General features: G+C 44.3%; 1 protein-coding gene across 1 annotated transcript in view; it reads right to left on the bottom strand.

The window, feature by feature from the left end:
- Positions 1–13,712, bottom strand: part of dlgap1b (discs, large (Drosophila) homolog-associated protein 1b) — a 51,624-nt gene extending 37,912 nt beyond the window's left edge. Inside the window, exons 1-3 of the mRNA XM_030079733.1 lie at positions 12,633–13,712; positions 8,477–8,691; positions 1,195–1,372 (exon numbers count right to left, since the gene is read on the bottom strand). Coding sequence (XP_029935593.1) covers positions 1,195–1,372; positions 8,477–8,691; positions 12,633–13,712 — 1,473 coding nt within the window. The remainder of the gene's footprint in view (positions 1–1,194; positions 1,373–8,476; positions 8,692–12,632) is intronic.
- Between the last annotated feature and the right edge of the window lie 3,976 nt (positions 13,713–17,688).

Raw genomic sequence — 17,688 nt, 5'->3', positions numbered from 1 at the left:
CCCTTGTTCAGCACTCTTTACAAATCCAATAGAACTGGCAAGGTGCCACAACGCAATGTGCTCAGTTGGTTCAGAATAATAAAGAAAAACAAACAACAGCACTGCGCAAGGAGCAAAACGCTAAGAATGGGATGAAGCCAGGGATTGGATGTGTGAGCAGCCAGGGTGGTTTGGGTGTGTGTCACTCAAGAACGACAGCTTGTGCAGTACACAGTAGGGCAAGAGTGTATAGCTTGGAGTCAGAAAGGTTTTCGGGCCTCGGTTCAATCCAAATATATGACTAATTCTTTTAACTGTGTGCATATACACAATATGTTTGCGCACACAGCTACATACACACACACACACACGCGCACACACACACAATAAGAGGAGGACAGAAAGAGAGAGACAAAGAGCCTACTGGCATCCCTTTTGGCAGGTATGTTACAGATAGCAGGCCTGGTGCCTTCCTCCTCTGGGCTTGCTCCATGCCACACCTTGAAGGGATGTCTCGAGGGTCCATCCTTCACCCGGTGAGGCAAAATGTTGCCCTTGGGTTTTCCAAGGAGCACAGATCCCCATTCCCCCAGGCGAAAAGGTAAGCTAAGCTCCCCTGTCACTCCAGATGATTTAAGGTACGAAGCTGTGCTCAAAATCCGAGATGACTAACATCTTATTTTGCTCGGTGACAATAACACAGCTGAGAGCTGAGCATTTTCACTGCTTCCTGGCCAGTCCCTCAAATTTATCAGCATCATATAAAGACAAATGCCCATCATTACTTGAAACCGATCTCTATTTCAGTTATTAAAAAAACATTCGCCTGCATGTAAATTCTAGTCTTTAATCTCTAATGAAGAAATTGAGGACAGTGTCTCTAGACTGTCATTGTGCTTTATTAAAGGAGGGAGCACAAGCAGAAAGAGTGTGTTAGAGTAATGGAGGGAGGGGACTGCACACCCTCATGTTTAACTACCCAATCTGAATAGGCCTCCAATTATCTGAGCTAAAAAAAAAAAAAAAAAAAACAGAAAGCAGATGCATATGCAGAAAATGGGAGTTGGTTGCTGAATGGTGACCTGATTATTAATTTGGGGTTGGGAGGGCTATGGATTTCCTCCCCCCTGCACAACCTTAGATGGACATAACGGTGGGGTAGGGGGAATATAGGGGCCGACGGCAGGAGGGCGCGCGCCCCTGTGCGCCACTAACCTGGCTGATGGTGCTCATGGCTCTCATGTAGCTCTCGTTTCGCGAGCGGAATTTTGGCGAGGCCAGCAGCCCTGCCGGGTCCAAGCTGTCCAGACTCCTATTGATGGAAACCTCACTCACCGCCCGTAGATAGCTGTGACTCCGGATCTGCAGCTTGGGAGAATGCTCTGTGGAAATCCTGTCACAGGACAGAGAGAGAGAAAAAGATTCAGAGTAAATAGACTGGATTTCCATATATTTTACAAATTGTCATTCTATATTTGGGCCATTGTCATCTTACTGAGTGCATATATCTAAAAAAAAATATTGTCACTCTGTGGAAGTGAGCATTGCATATTACTTAGTATGACTTGGCTATGTGGAATGCTTGATTCTGATTGGTTGTTATGACCATTGCTATGGTTAGTCACGTCAGACAGGCTTGATATATCACTTCATGCAGAAAGGCTGGTCCATTTGTCCGTTCAGCGACAACACCTGCGTGAGGTGTAACAGAGTGGAAATCACGTTTGAATTTTTAGTGGAACATGAAAAATTTGATGCATGGTTGGAGGCTAAACTGTTACTAGAAAAGAAAAGAAAAGAAAAGAAGATAACAAAAAGAAGGTAGACTTTAAATACAGCACAGATTAGTTGAAGTGTTTTTCCAATCATCCAGGCTCAGTTGAGTTTTGAAGGCTCATTCATTCATTGATTAAAGGTGAAAGTTTTGTGTCAAATTATTGCTTTCTTTCATAAGTTTCCTGTCAATACTGCAAAACAACTTCCATGATACAAAGCCCCTCCACTGGTGGCACATTATCCCTCACTTATGTAAATGCTGCTATGAATTATATAAGTGTATTGAAAATATCCCCTCGTACCTTTCATGCCACTAAATCTTGTTGAATTGAATTTTCCTGAATTGAATTAGACTGAATTAAACCGAACTAAACTGAATTGAACTGAATGAAACTGAATTGAGAGAGACAAAGAAAGAGAGACTGAAAGAGAAAGTCAAAGCGAAAGAGACAGGCCTAGAAAGCGAGGGAGAGAGATGGGGAGAGAGGCAGCGGAAAGACGGAGGGAAAGAGAGAGCCAGAGATTGAGAGAGTTAAAGCGGGACGGAGAAGGAAGAAAAAGAGGGAGATGTAAAGGGACGAAAGGAAAGAGATACACACAGTCAAAGTGAGATAGAGACAGGCAGAAACAGAGAGCGGGAAATTGAGAGAGAGAGAGAGAGAGAGAAGGAGACCAGGAGGGTGACTGCAAAGAGCTTGGCAGTGTGTATAAACCCAAAGATACAGATCAATTCACAACTGCTTCAGGAGACACCCTTATCTAATCAACAAGCACAGTACTATCGAGGAACACTCACAGTAGCTTAGGCAGTCTGTCCTTGAAGCACCTTCTAAGCACTTTGTGAACACTTAACGGTGAAAACAGTCAGACGCATATGCCAGGAGCGGGAAGACAAAAGTGCGTGTGATCGAGCAAATTTTAAAGACTTTCACAACAAAACAAATGAGACAAACTCGCAGGCTGGCAGACGCGCACGCAAAAGCGACTCACACAATCACGCTCTCTCTCCAAGAAAGATAAATAGGTACCTCATTAGCTCTCACCTGCTTCCGACAAGCAGGTGGGCCATCGCTCAACACCTTCACGCCTGTGTGTACACGAGTGTGTGGTAAAAAAAAAAAAAGCGTGCGGGTTTCACAGTAGTTGGGTGCAAGCGAAACAATTCATTAATCAGGGCAAATAAAACCTAAAAAGCTGACTTGCTTTCCTCTCGATGAACTCGGTGGCCCACAAAGCAAAATTCACAAGGAACAAAGTGTATAGAAAAGAGTGAATACACAGCTGAGAATAGAAAGTTTATTCTCAACCCGACCGAGAGCGCTACATGTCCAATAGCCCCTTCATTTCACTCTCTCTATCTCTCTCTCTCTCCCTCGCTTTCATTTGAGTGGGTGCATACAAAACGTTCGTACACACACGTACTGTACACGTACCCAAGTGTACACACACATACACATACACACTCTGATGACTCTCTCCCTCCAGGTCCAGTCTGCTTTAATTATGCATGTCCTGCTCAAAATAGAGCGTGGTTACCACAGTGAAGCAAACTGGATTACTCATTCTTGGATGGAGGAAGGGACAGAGGGTGGGGGGTGGACCGGCATGTGAGGGAAGGGAAACAGGATGGATGAGATATTGACAAGGGAAAAGCGGTGGCGATTTCGGGTGCACGGGTTACTGTAGATCTCTACGCCGACTCATTTTAAAACTCATCTCCATGATGAATGATGAGCCTCCTGGCTATCTAAAGGACAGAGGTGGAAACAGTAGTACAAACTGCTGGTCACGTACAAGTGCTATTATTTTGCTGATATTTTATCTCCTGCAGTAAAAGTAAAAAATAGCTCATTTAAAATGTACTTGGAGTGAAAGTTCGTTTTTCAAAACAGTGACTGTGTTAGGTCTGAGCTTTTCCTTGCAGATATGAAAGCATGAGAGAACACAGTTCTAACGACATGCTTTTAAAGGTGCATTACACAAAATGAAAGTGAGGACTGTGTAGACTCAACTGACAAAGGCACACAAAATGATAGTTGAGTCTACATGGCTCTCATCATCAGGCCCATTCGCTGATATTACTCCCCTTTTTTTCACACTTATTCCACCATTTCGCTTGTTGGGTCTAAATGGTCCTCGCTTCCATCGACCATCTGCAGTTTTTCATCATGGAAATTTGGAAATGATTTGGAAATGATCAAAAGTGCGTCAACTAAGGAAGAAGCACATTCCTTTTCTTGTCTTTGCTTACTGATCGTTCATTCTGAAAGGTTCCACAATCTGTCACTGATTATTTGTTCTCTGTGATGGATATGATTTAAAATGTACAATACATGAGCAAAAATGGACTTAAGTAAAATTAAATTACTGACTTTAAAAAATACTCAAAAAAGTAAAAGTACACAAAATAGCTACTCAATTACAGTCACGTTGCTCTGTTTAAGGAACCCAAAATACCAAAAAAAATGTATTTTCCAACTTACCCCAACTGAAATCTACTCATCCAATTAATTTCTGTGCAACCTGCCTGGCCTTGGTTCCATAACATATTTCTTTGTGAGTAATGAGAATCGGATTTCACATTATCATCTCTGTCACAGCCTCGGTTTGTTGCCGAGAACACCAGTAAAAAGTTTCTGTGCACCCCGACTTCATACTCACTGGGCGTGGACAGAAACAGTTTTGCCAGTGCACTTTGGCATGAAATAGTTTTAATCAAAACTCTTCACCCCGAGAGCTTTACTTTATGTCGGATATCTGTATAAATTTGCATTACATGCAAATTTCTGACAGTTTGAGTTTCCAACCTCATTGTATTGGAGTGAAGGGAGACAAGAAAATCACTCAGAAATGATCGGGGTAGATGAGTAGATAGATCGCTATAGATAGATAGATCGATAGATACAGAGATAGACATAGATACACACACACACACACACACACACACACATACTCAGCTGTGTACAAAATACACTTGCCCAACCATTTTTTTCTTTTTTTTTTTTTTGTGATGAAGTGTCTTGTGGTGGTACTGTGGTTCTCCTGCGTATTTAAACTGGTCTCTCTCAATCAGTGGGTAGGCAGCCAATAGTCAGCCCCAACATGCAAAATTAATAGAGAAACACCGTGTTTTTGATATTTTCTGGCATGACTTCATGAAAACTCATCATGAAAATTCATCATCTGGCCAGAGCAAAATTAGTCGAGAACCACTTATTTTAACCACTCATGGCTCATGGATGGATTGGCCTGAATCATTCATGTCAGCCACCTGGGGCCTGTGATTTGATATTGACAAAAGAATCACCAGCATCTCTGTCCATATCTCTTTTCTTTGTCCCATATCTTGAATTCCCCGTGGGCCTGATTATGGTCAGGAAGAAGGATGTCTATTGTGGAAACCTGAATGGGAGACCGAGCCTGTAATCAATGTGGCTGGAGAGAGGAGGTCAGCTTGTCCCACTGTGACTGTTTGTGGAACAAATGCCATTAATGAGAGCAATCACGTTCCCGGCTGCCAGTCAACAATCAGGTCTAAGGCTGACTGTACGTCAGATTTTACTGCACCTTTGGGCATTCTTACAATCCTCCATCTAGATCTCAGTTTTGTCCTCGTCCTCTTTTGTTGAGTTCTTCTCTCTCTTCTCCATTCTGTAACTTTGTTCCCTCACTGCTCTCATCTTGTCCTCCTCTCCCGAGAAACTTTTCTCCCCGCATCTCCCCTTTCCTCCATTTCCTCCTACCTTCTCCTCTTTCTTACTCCCGTCTCCCTCTCCCCCTCTCAGTTACTTGAGAGTGATGAGTGCGGTTGGAGGAATGAAGAATGGAGATGTAATTACTGCACCCTTTTATTCAGGATGTGTGTTCTCGGGGAGAAATAAAAAAATAAACATGATAAAATCTAGGCCAGAAATAAATGAGTTTTCAGCAAACAGGGAAAGATGGCTGTTTGCAAGCGAGTGAAACAAGCAAGCATGTCATTTTCCTTCTGAGTTTGTTTGCCTATTTCTCAGCAAGGAATAATCCTAACATTTAAGCTCATGCCTTATCTGGGTACAATGTGTTTTAGTAAGGACTAAGGTCAGCACTGGGTGCGAGTAAACAAATCCACCAACTTGTCAGGAACAATACTTCACCCAGCAAGGACACAATGCTCACAAAATAGGCTCTAAACCACATGGAACAATGTAGCTGATTATTTAATCATTGCGGAGTGTAACTCAGACTTGTGCCAGCTCCCAAAAGCACAGTGTGAAAACAAGATGTCAGCTGCTGCCGACTCATCCTCTATCTCCAATGCACAGCACTGCAGTTTGGTTCCTTCCACTGGGTTCCATCAGAAGATGACGGCGTTCCCCATGTCCAAATTCAAGTCATTAGCTGGCCCCAAGCTGTGCAGCTCACACTCACATAAATATGTGTATGTATGCATATGTGTGTGTGTGTATGTCTGAACTGAGCATCCAGGAATTAAAAAAACCTTGGTGTCCTCGTGATCTTTCTGCGTATTATACTGCTAATAAACCACATCTCCATGCTGCAATATATGACTTTGTTTTTGTTAAATTATCTTTGTGGCGTGTGTGTTTGTCGGTGTGTGTTGGGGTTGGGGGGGGGAGGGGTGAGTAATCTGTCTGCATGTGTGTGCACTCAATTAGGTTAATTATGCTGTCAACCTGTCATGTGCATTAATTATGTATTCAGACATATTATTGCATCGGTTGGGTTATGAGTTGTCATGCCTGCCACTGATGAAAATAATTATACACTTATCTTTACAATCACAGAGTTATCTTTTTTTTTAAAGGTTTTGATAGCTACCCTTGGAAACATGACATTTCAAAACTACTTTAAATATTATCGCTTGCATTCTTTGTCCGTTCTTTCGGGGGAAAATGCAGCACTCGCCCTCTCACCGTGCCAGTGATGTTGCTTACTGCCATAATCACCAATCATCGAGCATGGCAGATAGTCCTTGTTGTACAATATCAGGGTGTCAACATGCACAAAGCCCGAGCGGAAAATTTGCCGTGAGCTTGGCTATTTCATCGTCAAGCGTCGGACAGCTCTGTTTAGATTCAGTGTCGCGACTCATTGGGTTGCGTTCTGCAGCAAGCCAACACTTTTCACTGACAGGTAATGTTGACTTTCATGTGGTAGTGCGTTGTTAACTAGTGTCTGTCCCACATGTTGTTCACTGTTTATACTTCCAGTGTGGGACTGGCCATCAGTTTATCTGTGGCTGACAGAAAAAAAAAAAACACCCACAGTTATCAAGACAGATTTTTTGAGAGAATGTGGATACATAAAGTTGTATTTTTGTATGAAAATGAAGGCAAGGATATTGTTGTGAAGCTATTGCACTTTGAAGGTGATTTGCCAACAGGGTAAAGTCAACAACGTGAGTCTTGGAAACTTGGAGGGCTTATCCTGTCAGGGTGAAGAAAACAGAGGTGAAGTCAAGAAGTGCCGTCGCTGAGTTTCTTGTGTTCGGCTTGTTAAAGGGTTCAGTGGACTCGGGTGTAAACTGTGTAGTCGTCTTGATGTGATTCAAGACTTTGTTGAATCAGAATCCCTCCTGCTGGGTTCTAATACTGCTGAATATTTTATGAGCACGCGCTGAAAGGAATCTGCTGCTGCACCAAAAATGCCTCATGCAACAACAAACCAAAAATAAATAAATAAATAAATAAATAAAATATAAAAAAAAAAAAAAAACACAAATTCATGAAAATCCTCAACTTACAGACCTTAGCTTTTAACCTCAGATTTCTCTCTTGAAATAAAAAATGAGAGAAAAAAAGAAAGAGACACTGGTTTGGGAGAGAGAAAATATTTAGGGATGTTTACAACCCACAATGTAGATCTGAAAAATATGGTATTTATTTTTATTGAGATAACTCAGTGCATGAACAGACATCCTGTATTTTCAATTACACCGTAGTTGCTTCAGTGTGTTTGTTTGATCATAGAGATACAGAGGCCAACTATGAAGACAGAAGTATGCGTCGGAGTTGTAAACACAGAACAAGTAATTAAGCCGGGGCCACTGAGAGTCAGGGACTCGCAGTCAAACAAAACTGCTGCCAGGCAGGCGCCTTACTGCACCTGACACTGCCTGCCTCCATCGCTGGTTGTCCAGGTCTCTCTACCTCTCTCTCTCTCGCTTTCTCCCGCTCTCTTAAGCTAAAACAGCACACCCAAACATGCATGCCTAACAGGCTTTAGTAACAGTAGGCACCTGAGAATTATGTAAAGCAGCGCAAACATCAAGATAGATGTAATAGCAAGGGTGCTGTTAGGCTACACCATACAACAAAATCCCATTTTCTAATTTTTCTCAATCTCATTTTTCTTAAATAAACAAAAAGAAATAAAAGAAAAAAGAAAAAGAAAAGAAAAGTGGGAACAAAAACCTGCCAGTGGGATGAGATAGTCCCACTTGTTTCCAACGCAGCTTCACTTGTTTCAGGAATTTTTCTGGGAACAGCTATGCTGAAACAAAGCTGAATGAAGAAGATCAGCCCACTAGTGTCAAGAAAATTACACTGATTTAAGACAATTCTGCAAATGAGTTCGCACTGGATTAGCACTGGAAACAAAACAGATATGTCATCCCACTGGCAGATTTTTACTTGTTTTGAGAAAATAAAATTTTTAGACCTAATATGGCTAGATGACTTGTTAATAGGGAAGTTGTTTACAGTGTCCATGTACTCACTTGAGTGTGGTCATCTCAGTGAGGGACGGCTGGGTGGCCTTCAGGTAGCTGGCCCGCCGTGCCTGGACCTTAGGCGAGGGTTTGGGACTGCAGTCCGAGTCGCCGCTGTCCTCCTCTGCCATGGCCTTGATGTAACTCCCGCTGCGCATCCTCCGGCACGGGATCTCATCGTCTTTCCCCAGCGGAGAGAAACCGCTCCACTCATCCTGGGGCACCTACAGAGACAAGGTGAGATAACGAGAGTGAACAGAAGTCAACCTCCAGACTTAAAAGCTTATACAGACACACTAACCCAAGAACACAGAAAGACAAAAAAGTCCTGAAATATTCTCTTGCCTGGCCTTCACTAGATACCTAGTACACTTCATGCTGTAAAATATGACTGAACAACACTAACAGCATCAGAGCGAGGCCTGCCCTAATCGTACCATAAGGTTGCGAGTGCCCGAGGCCTTCCTTTGTCTTCCCTTGAACGCATACAGCATATCAAATGCGGGGAGTTAATTGTTTGGACAAAATGTTGCACTACCCCAGCCCCTGTCTGCTTTCCTGACTTTTCACACACACACTAATGAATGTACAAAAAAAAAGGAAAAAAAAAAAAGAGGCAAAGCTATCTCCCAGCCGTAATCTAAAAGAGAGAGTGAAAGAGAGGAGAGATGGAGAGAGAGAGCAAAACAAAGACGGTTTTGTTCAGCAGAACCACTGCAGCCCCAATGTGAGTGGCTGTTAGGGCACCAGCTCTGAAGTGAAAGAAATGAGATACAGAGCAAGGAAAGAAAAAAGTGCGTGAGAATCATTCAACAGAAGGGTACCTAGGAAACAAGACAGCCCTGATGTCAGGGGCAACCAATGACAGACACTTAACGTCTTGGGACAGGCAAGGTCTGAGATGACATCAATCAACATTTCAAAATGAATGAAACTATGGTTGAATGGTAAGCTGATATATGTGAGTGACCTTGCTATACTAGCAGTACAGTACAGAGTGTTAAAGATGTTCAACACATTCTAATATCTGACCTTTGTGAAAGCCCATGAAAGGGTTTGGCATTCATTTGAGTGTGTGTGTATGTATGTGCATATGTGTGTGAACAGCCAGGACTTGAGTACAGTCCCATTCCAGCGGAGGAAGGAAATAACACATCAAGTTCTGTTTTAAGGATTCAAAAAGCGTCCGCCGACTAACTTGTCAGGCTGTTCCCTTTGAAAGCCGGTTTCTCCTTCCCTCTCTCTTTTAAAGAAAAAAGCCATGGAACCTTTAGGCTGAGAGAAATGTTGCTGTACAGCAGCGACAACATCCCTCCTTGATCTGCTCCCTCCGTTTTCCAGGCTGTTAAAATGCAAGGCCACATAGAACTTTCTGTCTGTCTTTTATGCTCCCTCGCTTTCAGCACCTCCCTTTTAGTTTTTTTTTTTTTTTTTCCGTTCACAACTTCCCTCCATTGCCCTTACTTGCTCTCTCTTGGACCTTGTTATGCAAACATGCATGCAAGTGTGCATGTTCTCCCCCTACTTTCTTTGTGTGCTGTCACTCCCTCCACCATCTCTCTCCTCCACTTTGTATTTGCAGCTTGCCGCGTTGGGAGGAAATGTGTTGGAGCTGAATTACATCCTCTTTTATCTTTTCTCATACAGAGAAAGAAAAGGGTGATGCAGTGGGGTACGTGCGTGCGTGTGTGTGAGTCTCATGTGTGAGTGTGTATGGGGTGGGTGATGGGCCCTGGGGCTCAGGGATATATATGCTTTTCTCTCCAGTCTTTGTCTGATCACTTCTAGCTCTCTGATCTCACCATAGTACCACTCTCTGGATAGTCACATACACACACACACACACACACACACACCATCACTGCTACAGCCATTGCTACCCCCACAGCCTCTGTGGCTGCAGAAATTCTCCACAGACTTTGAAAACTTCTGGCAATCCGGAGAGCAAAGCGCCTCTGCTTGTGTACAGTATAAAGAAATGTTAATTTAGTGTCGTGGTGCATTTCCATGTCCTGCTACAAATTAGTTTAAAAAATCAACTCAGCATTTGACTTATCCAGTGGAGGAAGTGTGCAGGGTAATTGCATTATTTGAACACCCTGGCTTTTGACACATGCAGAACAGCTGTGTAGCCGTAATGGCACAGACCTCCACACGCTCACATGTGGAACTTACCATGCAGAGAGATGTCTGGACATGGTGCTTTATGATAACACCCGGGATAAAGTCACCAGAAGATCACACATGCCATAATCACTTGGGACAGAGGGATTGAAAAGATGAGGCCTGGGAGCGTGTCCCCCCCCCCCCCCCCCCCCCCACACACACACACACACACACGCAGATTTGCCCGAACATTGATAGAAACACACATATAGTATAAAGCAGGCCCTGTTTACCTGGCTGTGCACATCATGGGAGCACCAATGAAATCCACCAGGAGGTAGAGGAACACCATGTGGAGGGAAGGTCGTTGTCTGTCAAGTTAATGTCGCGTTCACATGATGTGGTATTTACCAGACGTTAAATCTTCCAACTTGTAAATGACCAACTCTGACGGGAATACTTGCAAATTGTTGAGGTGGGAATCTTTCCTACCTCTATCTTCTGTTTCCATAATGGCCCGTTGTCTCTCTAGGCAGGTTGACCCATAATATTGAAAATTATGACACTAGCATTGTGCAATCATTAGTCCAATGCTAGCACTGTTAGCACAAAGCTACTGTTCTCTAAACAATGCTACAAATGCTAGAATAAATGTTCACACAAATGCTTGTGTCAGTGGTAATGCTGGCACAATATGCATCAATGCTAAGGCTAGCAATTATTTTCAAAACTATCATGGCAAAACTTCCCAGATAGCAAAATACAGTGATTCAACGTTGAATTTTGGTCAAATTGGTTATTTTTGGTTGAGGTTGATAAATCTATGTTGATTCAATGTTTAATTACAGCTACCATTTCAACATTTGAAAAAATGTTGTTGAATCAGCATTGTATAGATGCTGGTTTTTCAATGTTGAAATAATAGACATGGTTTCAATGTATGGTATGCTGTGCATCTGTGCCCCCGCCCCCCACCCCCCCACCCCTGCAGGGGTAGGCGTGCCGTGGGAAGCTCGCGAGACCTGCTCTCTCCTGAGACTGCAGGAGACCCAAAAGAGTAAAGCGGGGCGGCACGGTGGTGCAGTGGTTAGCACTGTCGCCTCACAGTGAGAAGGTCCTGGGTTCGATTCCCACCCAAGGTCCTTTCTGTGTGGAGTTTGCATGTTCTCCCCGTGTCTGCGTGGGTTTCCTCCCACCGTCCAAAGACATGCAGGTTAGGTGAATTGGAGAAGCTAAATTGCCCCTAGGTGTGTGTGTGTGTGTGTGTGTGTGTGTGTGTGTGTGTGTGTGTGTGTGTGTGTGTGTGTGTCAGTGTTTGTCTGTCTGCCCTGCGATGGACTGGCGACCTGTCCAGGGTGTTTCACTGCCTTTGCCCTATGAGCGCTGGGATTGGCTCCAGCGACCCTAGTGAGGATAAGCGGTTTAGAAGATGAATGAAGAGTAAAGTGGTTATTTTGGGCTTGAATGAGGCATATTTAAAACCTACAGATGAAGGTTGAAAAGTGATGTAATGGTCCTTTAATAATAACATTGTTGCAATGTAGAATCAATGTAATTTCAATGCATTTATAGATGAATCAATATTGATTCAATGTTCGGATTGATTGACAATTCTACATTATTTCAATGTTGAACATAATGTAGTTGAATAAATATTGAATCAATGTTGAGACTGATTGAAAATTCAACATTATTTCAATGTTGATCATAACGAGCGCTTTCAATGTTATTTTCAACGTCTGACATCAACGTTGATTCAATCTTAAGCCATGACCATATCTCAATGTTGATTCAATGCATTTTTGCTTTCTGGGTTGCCAATATGGCTTGATTGAGCTTTGACTTTCTTTCCTCTACATGACATTAGTGCTTCATCCTGGTGAATTTCCTGCCTGCAGGTGGGATTCATGGATGTCTGCAGCGAGGTCATTCTCAATACCCAGCTTTCCACTGTCCCGCCAAAAGTGGGCGTGCTAGTGCTTGCCAAGGAAAGACAGCTATGCAGCCTGAACATGGATGAGGCATGAGGTGAGAGGAGGGGCTGTTGCAACAGTCTTACCTGTAGGAAGTGGCAGGTGCGTCCCTGCTCAGCTTTCACCAGGGCTTTATCTAGGTTGACTGAGGCCTTTTGGTAGACCTCTCTGGCCCTGCTCACTGTCAGGGTTGAAGACCACGAGCTCTTCTTCAGCTGCAGCTGGGTGTCCAGTCCGCTCACCAGCGGCAGCGCGCTACTGCTGCCTGCAGAGCATGTTGAACACTTCACATCATTGTTGCTGCGTGACGTCTTGAGGGAGTGGGCGCTGATGGTGTTGTAGGACTCCATGAAGTACTGCGACTGGGACTTGTCCGGGCGCCGCCCCATGGTCATCACCCCAGAGGGCGGGCCCCCACCGCTGCCCCCGTGCTGGTGGTGGTAGAGACACACCTCCCGGTCCAGTGTGTCGTCTGAGCTCCAGTAGCCTGAGATGGCAGTGCGCATCTTGGGCTCGGACTTGGAGCGATCTTTGCTCTTGCTGCGCTTGCTGTGCTTCAGGGTGCCAGAGGAGGAGGGTGGGTCATCTGGGCTGGCTTTGCCACCATTCATTCTCCCACCACTCCCTCCTCCAGACCCTGACGGCCCCTCCAAGGAGTGGGATTTGGTGAAGAGCTTCTGGACGGAGTGCACCAGATGGCGGATTCGGCCAGGGCTGTCACTGCGCTGGTGCTCTACCGCGGTACGTTTGTACTGCAGCGTGTGGTAGCCGTCACGTCGCACTGGTGCCTGCCGCTCAAACTGCTCTAACAGATTAGGAGGGATACGGTTGTTATTTCCACCACCGCCGCCTCCTCCGCCTCCTTTACTGCTCCCTGTTGGCCCCCCTGTGTAAGGCACCACTGCGCTGCACTCCTCCTTTAGCTCGTGGTGGGAGCTGTAGTGTCTGCGAGGGAAAGTGCAGCTGGCCACATCGGTGTAGGCGCCACACTCAGACTGGAAGGAGTTGCGCTCGGCGTAGTAGGGGTGGTCAGCGGGGTGAGCCTCCCCAGGGTTCAGAAAGTAGGGCCGACGGTCCGAATGCCCCAGGGTCATGGAGTCATAAGAGGGGTCGCAGGTCACCGTGTGGTGGTGGCTGCGGCTGCTGGGCAGGCCTTTCATCGTCATCGTGGCCAGATCGACGTGCACATCCAACTGCTGCCGCGGGAAGTCTGCACAGGCACCGAAAGTAGCTCTGCACAGAAACACATCACCATGAGGAAGAGCAGACAAACAAACAGAGAACAGAGACAAAGGCAGAAAAAAAGAATTAGACTCATATTTGCATACACTCACAGCACAGTAATGTCTTCATCTGCCCTAATTTGATAAGCATGTCTTCTGGCAGCACTTGGCAGATATGAAAACATGCTGATGTGACAGGAGTTGGGCCTATTATTCTGTTTCACCCTTTTATTTTTGTCCTTCAAAACTCTAAAGGAGGTTCTCTAAATATAGCTGTCATTTGGCATGTGGTCCCTGACATCCATATCTGTCCTCAAGCTTCCTTTCCTGCGTCTCCGTTTGCTCTAGTAGATTTCAGTACACAAGGGAAAAAGTGACAGAAGATCTAGGGGGTTGAGAGAAACAAAGGAGGAAGAGGCAAAAAGTAGTGTTCAGATCTATTTCCAACTCAGGTATATGCTATATTTATTCCAAGGTGTTGTTAGAAATGAAGCATCTCAAGACTCAAGAGAATGAAACAAAAAAAAATACCATGAGATATGGATGAGGAGAACTGAGAGATGGAGACGTCCCGCTGCGGAGAGCCTTAATCCCTGAGATGATCTCACTGAAATGGCCAGTGCCTTACAGACAAACCGATTCTTTCACAGTACAGAGGACATAATAAAGAAGGTAGTACTCGAGTAGAGCATTTATTTTGTTGCTACACACCTGCTTAACACACACACAAACACTCCCCCACATGCACTACAAATAATCACAGTACGGCCCCGCGGAGTCCCTGTGTACCTCTGGTTCTCCTCTAAGGGCAAACTAATTGGCCAGTAAAACCCAGTCGACAGCTCGTGGGGCAGCCGAGGCAACGGGCAATAAATGACCTTTCCCTTACATGGTGACATGAAAACAATGGCATCCATCAGAGCCCTTAAACTGCCTCCCTCACCCATCCAGAGCTGTGGCTGGCTAGGTGCTGAGCCCACACTGTTTCCAGTGGACTGGAGGTGAAGCTAACGAGACAATAATAAGAGCCCACGCACCCCGGTGTAGCACGGTGACAGCAGCATGGCCCAGTCAGCGTGGGGAATTCATTACCGCGATTTATAATACACTACCAAAGGCCACTGTGGTAAATAAAAAAAAGAAAAAAGAAAAAGAGGAGAAGGGCGGAGAGGAAAAAGGGCAACAGGAAGACACATAACAAGAGAAAATAACAGAGACAGAGAGCAGAGGAATGAAATGATATCAGGCCTGGTCTTTACATAACTGGAGAACAGTATGTGCTGGCCACATACATGTGGAGAAAAATGAGTGGAATGAATACAGAACCAATGAGCATTATTTTCTTTAAGGTTGATGCAAACTGGGCATTGTTTAAGCTGGAGAATTGTGGAAATAATGCATGCAGACGTTTCCTTGTCTGCACAAAGGCCTGGGATCAAATCTCCCAGGGAGAGAATTAAGCCTGTTGCAGTGTATTATTCTATCTTGTATTGTTAGAGGGGAAAATGGAAAATGTAACGTCCAGTCCCCACCCCCATACATTCTGCACAAGAGTGAATTGTATTGTAGGGAAAGATAAGCGCAGGCACACACATACACCAGATGCACACTGCATACCCACACACGCACCCAGTGTCTGCTTCTTCTTAGAGGGCACTTAAAAACTGGGCTGAGTCCAACTAAAGGTATTCATTGCAGTCGATTGACAGAGATTCCCCTCTGCTGGCCGCTGAAGCACAGAATGTGACCTAAATAAAAGGCCCTCGCGGTGGTCCACAGCACTGTGTTTGTGGCACAGCTGTCTGCAGCGCTGCACTAAAGCTGAAAAGCTGAAGTTGGGTCATGCTGGCTTTCTGCCTGCTAGCCATACACACGCGCACACACACACATACACACCGGCACACACACATACTGTGTGTATGTGCAAACTGGGCACACATAGCGCATCTGACAGGCTGCATATCCATGCTGAATTCTGATGCTGCTAGCTTGTAAAGTACAGGATATCAACAGTAACAAGAGGATAGTGCTGGTTATGCCTTGTTTGTCAGCTACAACCTACAGTGACATGAGGGAAGCTCAAAGGCAGCTGTGGCTCGCTATTAGAGGCTGCTGTGTGTCCGTCGCAGCTGAATACCCCAGTTCTGTCTCTCCCTCTCTAGTCAAGACAACCTCACTGCCACTGAATCGCATTACAGCAACGGGAAGGGTGATATTACAACTTTGAAATAATTATAGTAAAACATTTCAGTCAAGATATCGGGGAAATTGCTTCCAATGTACTGTGCTTTATTTTTATCTCCATAGGCGTTCAATTCGGGCCACCCCAGCCGTACACAACCGTTGACAACCTCAGTGCTAAAACACAGTGTGAAAAAACAAGTAAATAAAAAAAAATCTGCTGCCATTACTTTCTGCGAGCTGGCACCGAAACCACGCTGAGATTTCATTTGACCTGAGAGAATGTCACACAGTTAAACTGAGGCAATTTTGTTATAGTGATTGTGTGCTGAACAGGAAGGTTTACAAACAACACAGGAGAAGATCAAATGAGGCAGGCCGCGAATGTTAATGTCCATTAAGAGCTATGCTGCATCAGCACAGCACACCAAACTCTGCTCTGATGCCATGTTTCCTTGGGCCCAATTGAGATAAATTGAAAATAGATTTTTGCTTCTCTATCATCCTCCATACAGCTACAACACAGTAACCAATTTCAAAGCAGCCTCACAGTGGCCAAACCTAATCTTCCATTTTCTATTTATTCCAGCCGATGCTTTGAGACTCAACAAAGCAAATAAACGAAGGGGGTATGAAAATGCAAAGTAGCCTGGACTTATTGCATGCTGTGTCTCTAAGAAGTCATGAAATCAATATGACTTAGTGTGAGGGGAGAGGGCCTGCTGCAGCTTCCACTGCTGGCAAAATAAAAGGCTGTAGAAAGGATCCTAGTTAGTCTATCTTTCTCTTCCGACATCAAACACTAGCAGTGAGAGGGAGCTTTGGGCTTGAGAGCAACTTTAGGGCCTTTAGTGGCCAAGAGGCTGCGAAGGGGCTCCTCTTCTCTCATGAACCCGGGACTCGTTCCTCCAAAGGTTGAACAGATTACCAGCATCCACTCCACAGGGGGTCATATAACATCTGTGGGAACTCATCTTGTTTGTGTATGTGTGTGTACCTCTGCGCAGAAGAGCCAGGACGCTGAGTAAAGCAGTTTACCTTCAGTTTTTAGGTCAAGTGAAGTTGTGGCTTTGATCTCGCGCTGTTTAGTTCCATGCTAATGCAAGATGTTGCCGCACAGAGCTCACATAAAAAAAAGCTAAATATGTGTTTGTTTCTGTGAGGAAAATTAAAATTCGATCAATTGACAGAACTTTGACTGCAGACATAATTGATGAAGCCTGGTGTCTTTACCCAGCTGAGTTGTACCTCAAGCTTGTTGGCTGAAAGAGATTAAATACCACATTACTCTCCCATTATTCTTGAGATAAGCACATGCACAAACCCTTTAATGTTTTCTTTTCTTTTCTTTTCTTCTGTTTTTTGCAGGAAGCCCCATAAGCCCCATAAATTTTGGGCTAATAATTGTGCGCATATAGTTTAAGCCATTAAAAATAAACAACAAAAGATAATTGAGCAGCATGCTCTAGTTATTCATATACACAAGATAATTATTATCATGTTTTCCTGACATGAAAGAGTCAATACAATTTAAACAATGTTCCCACTAAAAGATTACAGTAGAAAAAAACATGTTGTAAATGGTATATGTCCTGCAGGCACACACAAATTCCCGCAGTGGTTTTTACTGAATCTATGACTGCACAGTGACGTTTTCAATAAAAAAAAAAAAAAAAGAAAACAAAATGCCTGATAACTTTCTATGGAGCCATTTCAACAACACATAGTAATGTTTCAC

The sequence above is a fragment of the Myripristis murdjan genome, chromosome 20 (genome assembly GCF_902150065.1).
Source record: "Myripristis murdjan chromosome 20, fMyrMur1.1, whole genome shotgun sequence".
NCBI lineage: Eukaryota > Metazoa > Chordata > Actinopteri > Holocentriformes > Holocentridae > Myripristis > Myripristis murdjan.
Note: the sequence above shows the minus strand (reverse complement) of the source record. Positions and strands in the feature narration are given on the sequence as shown.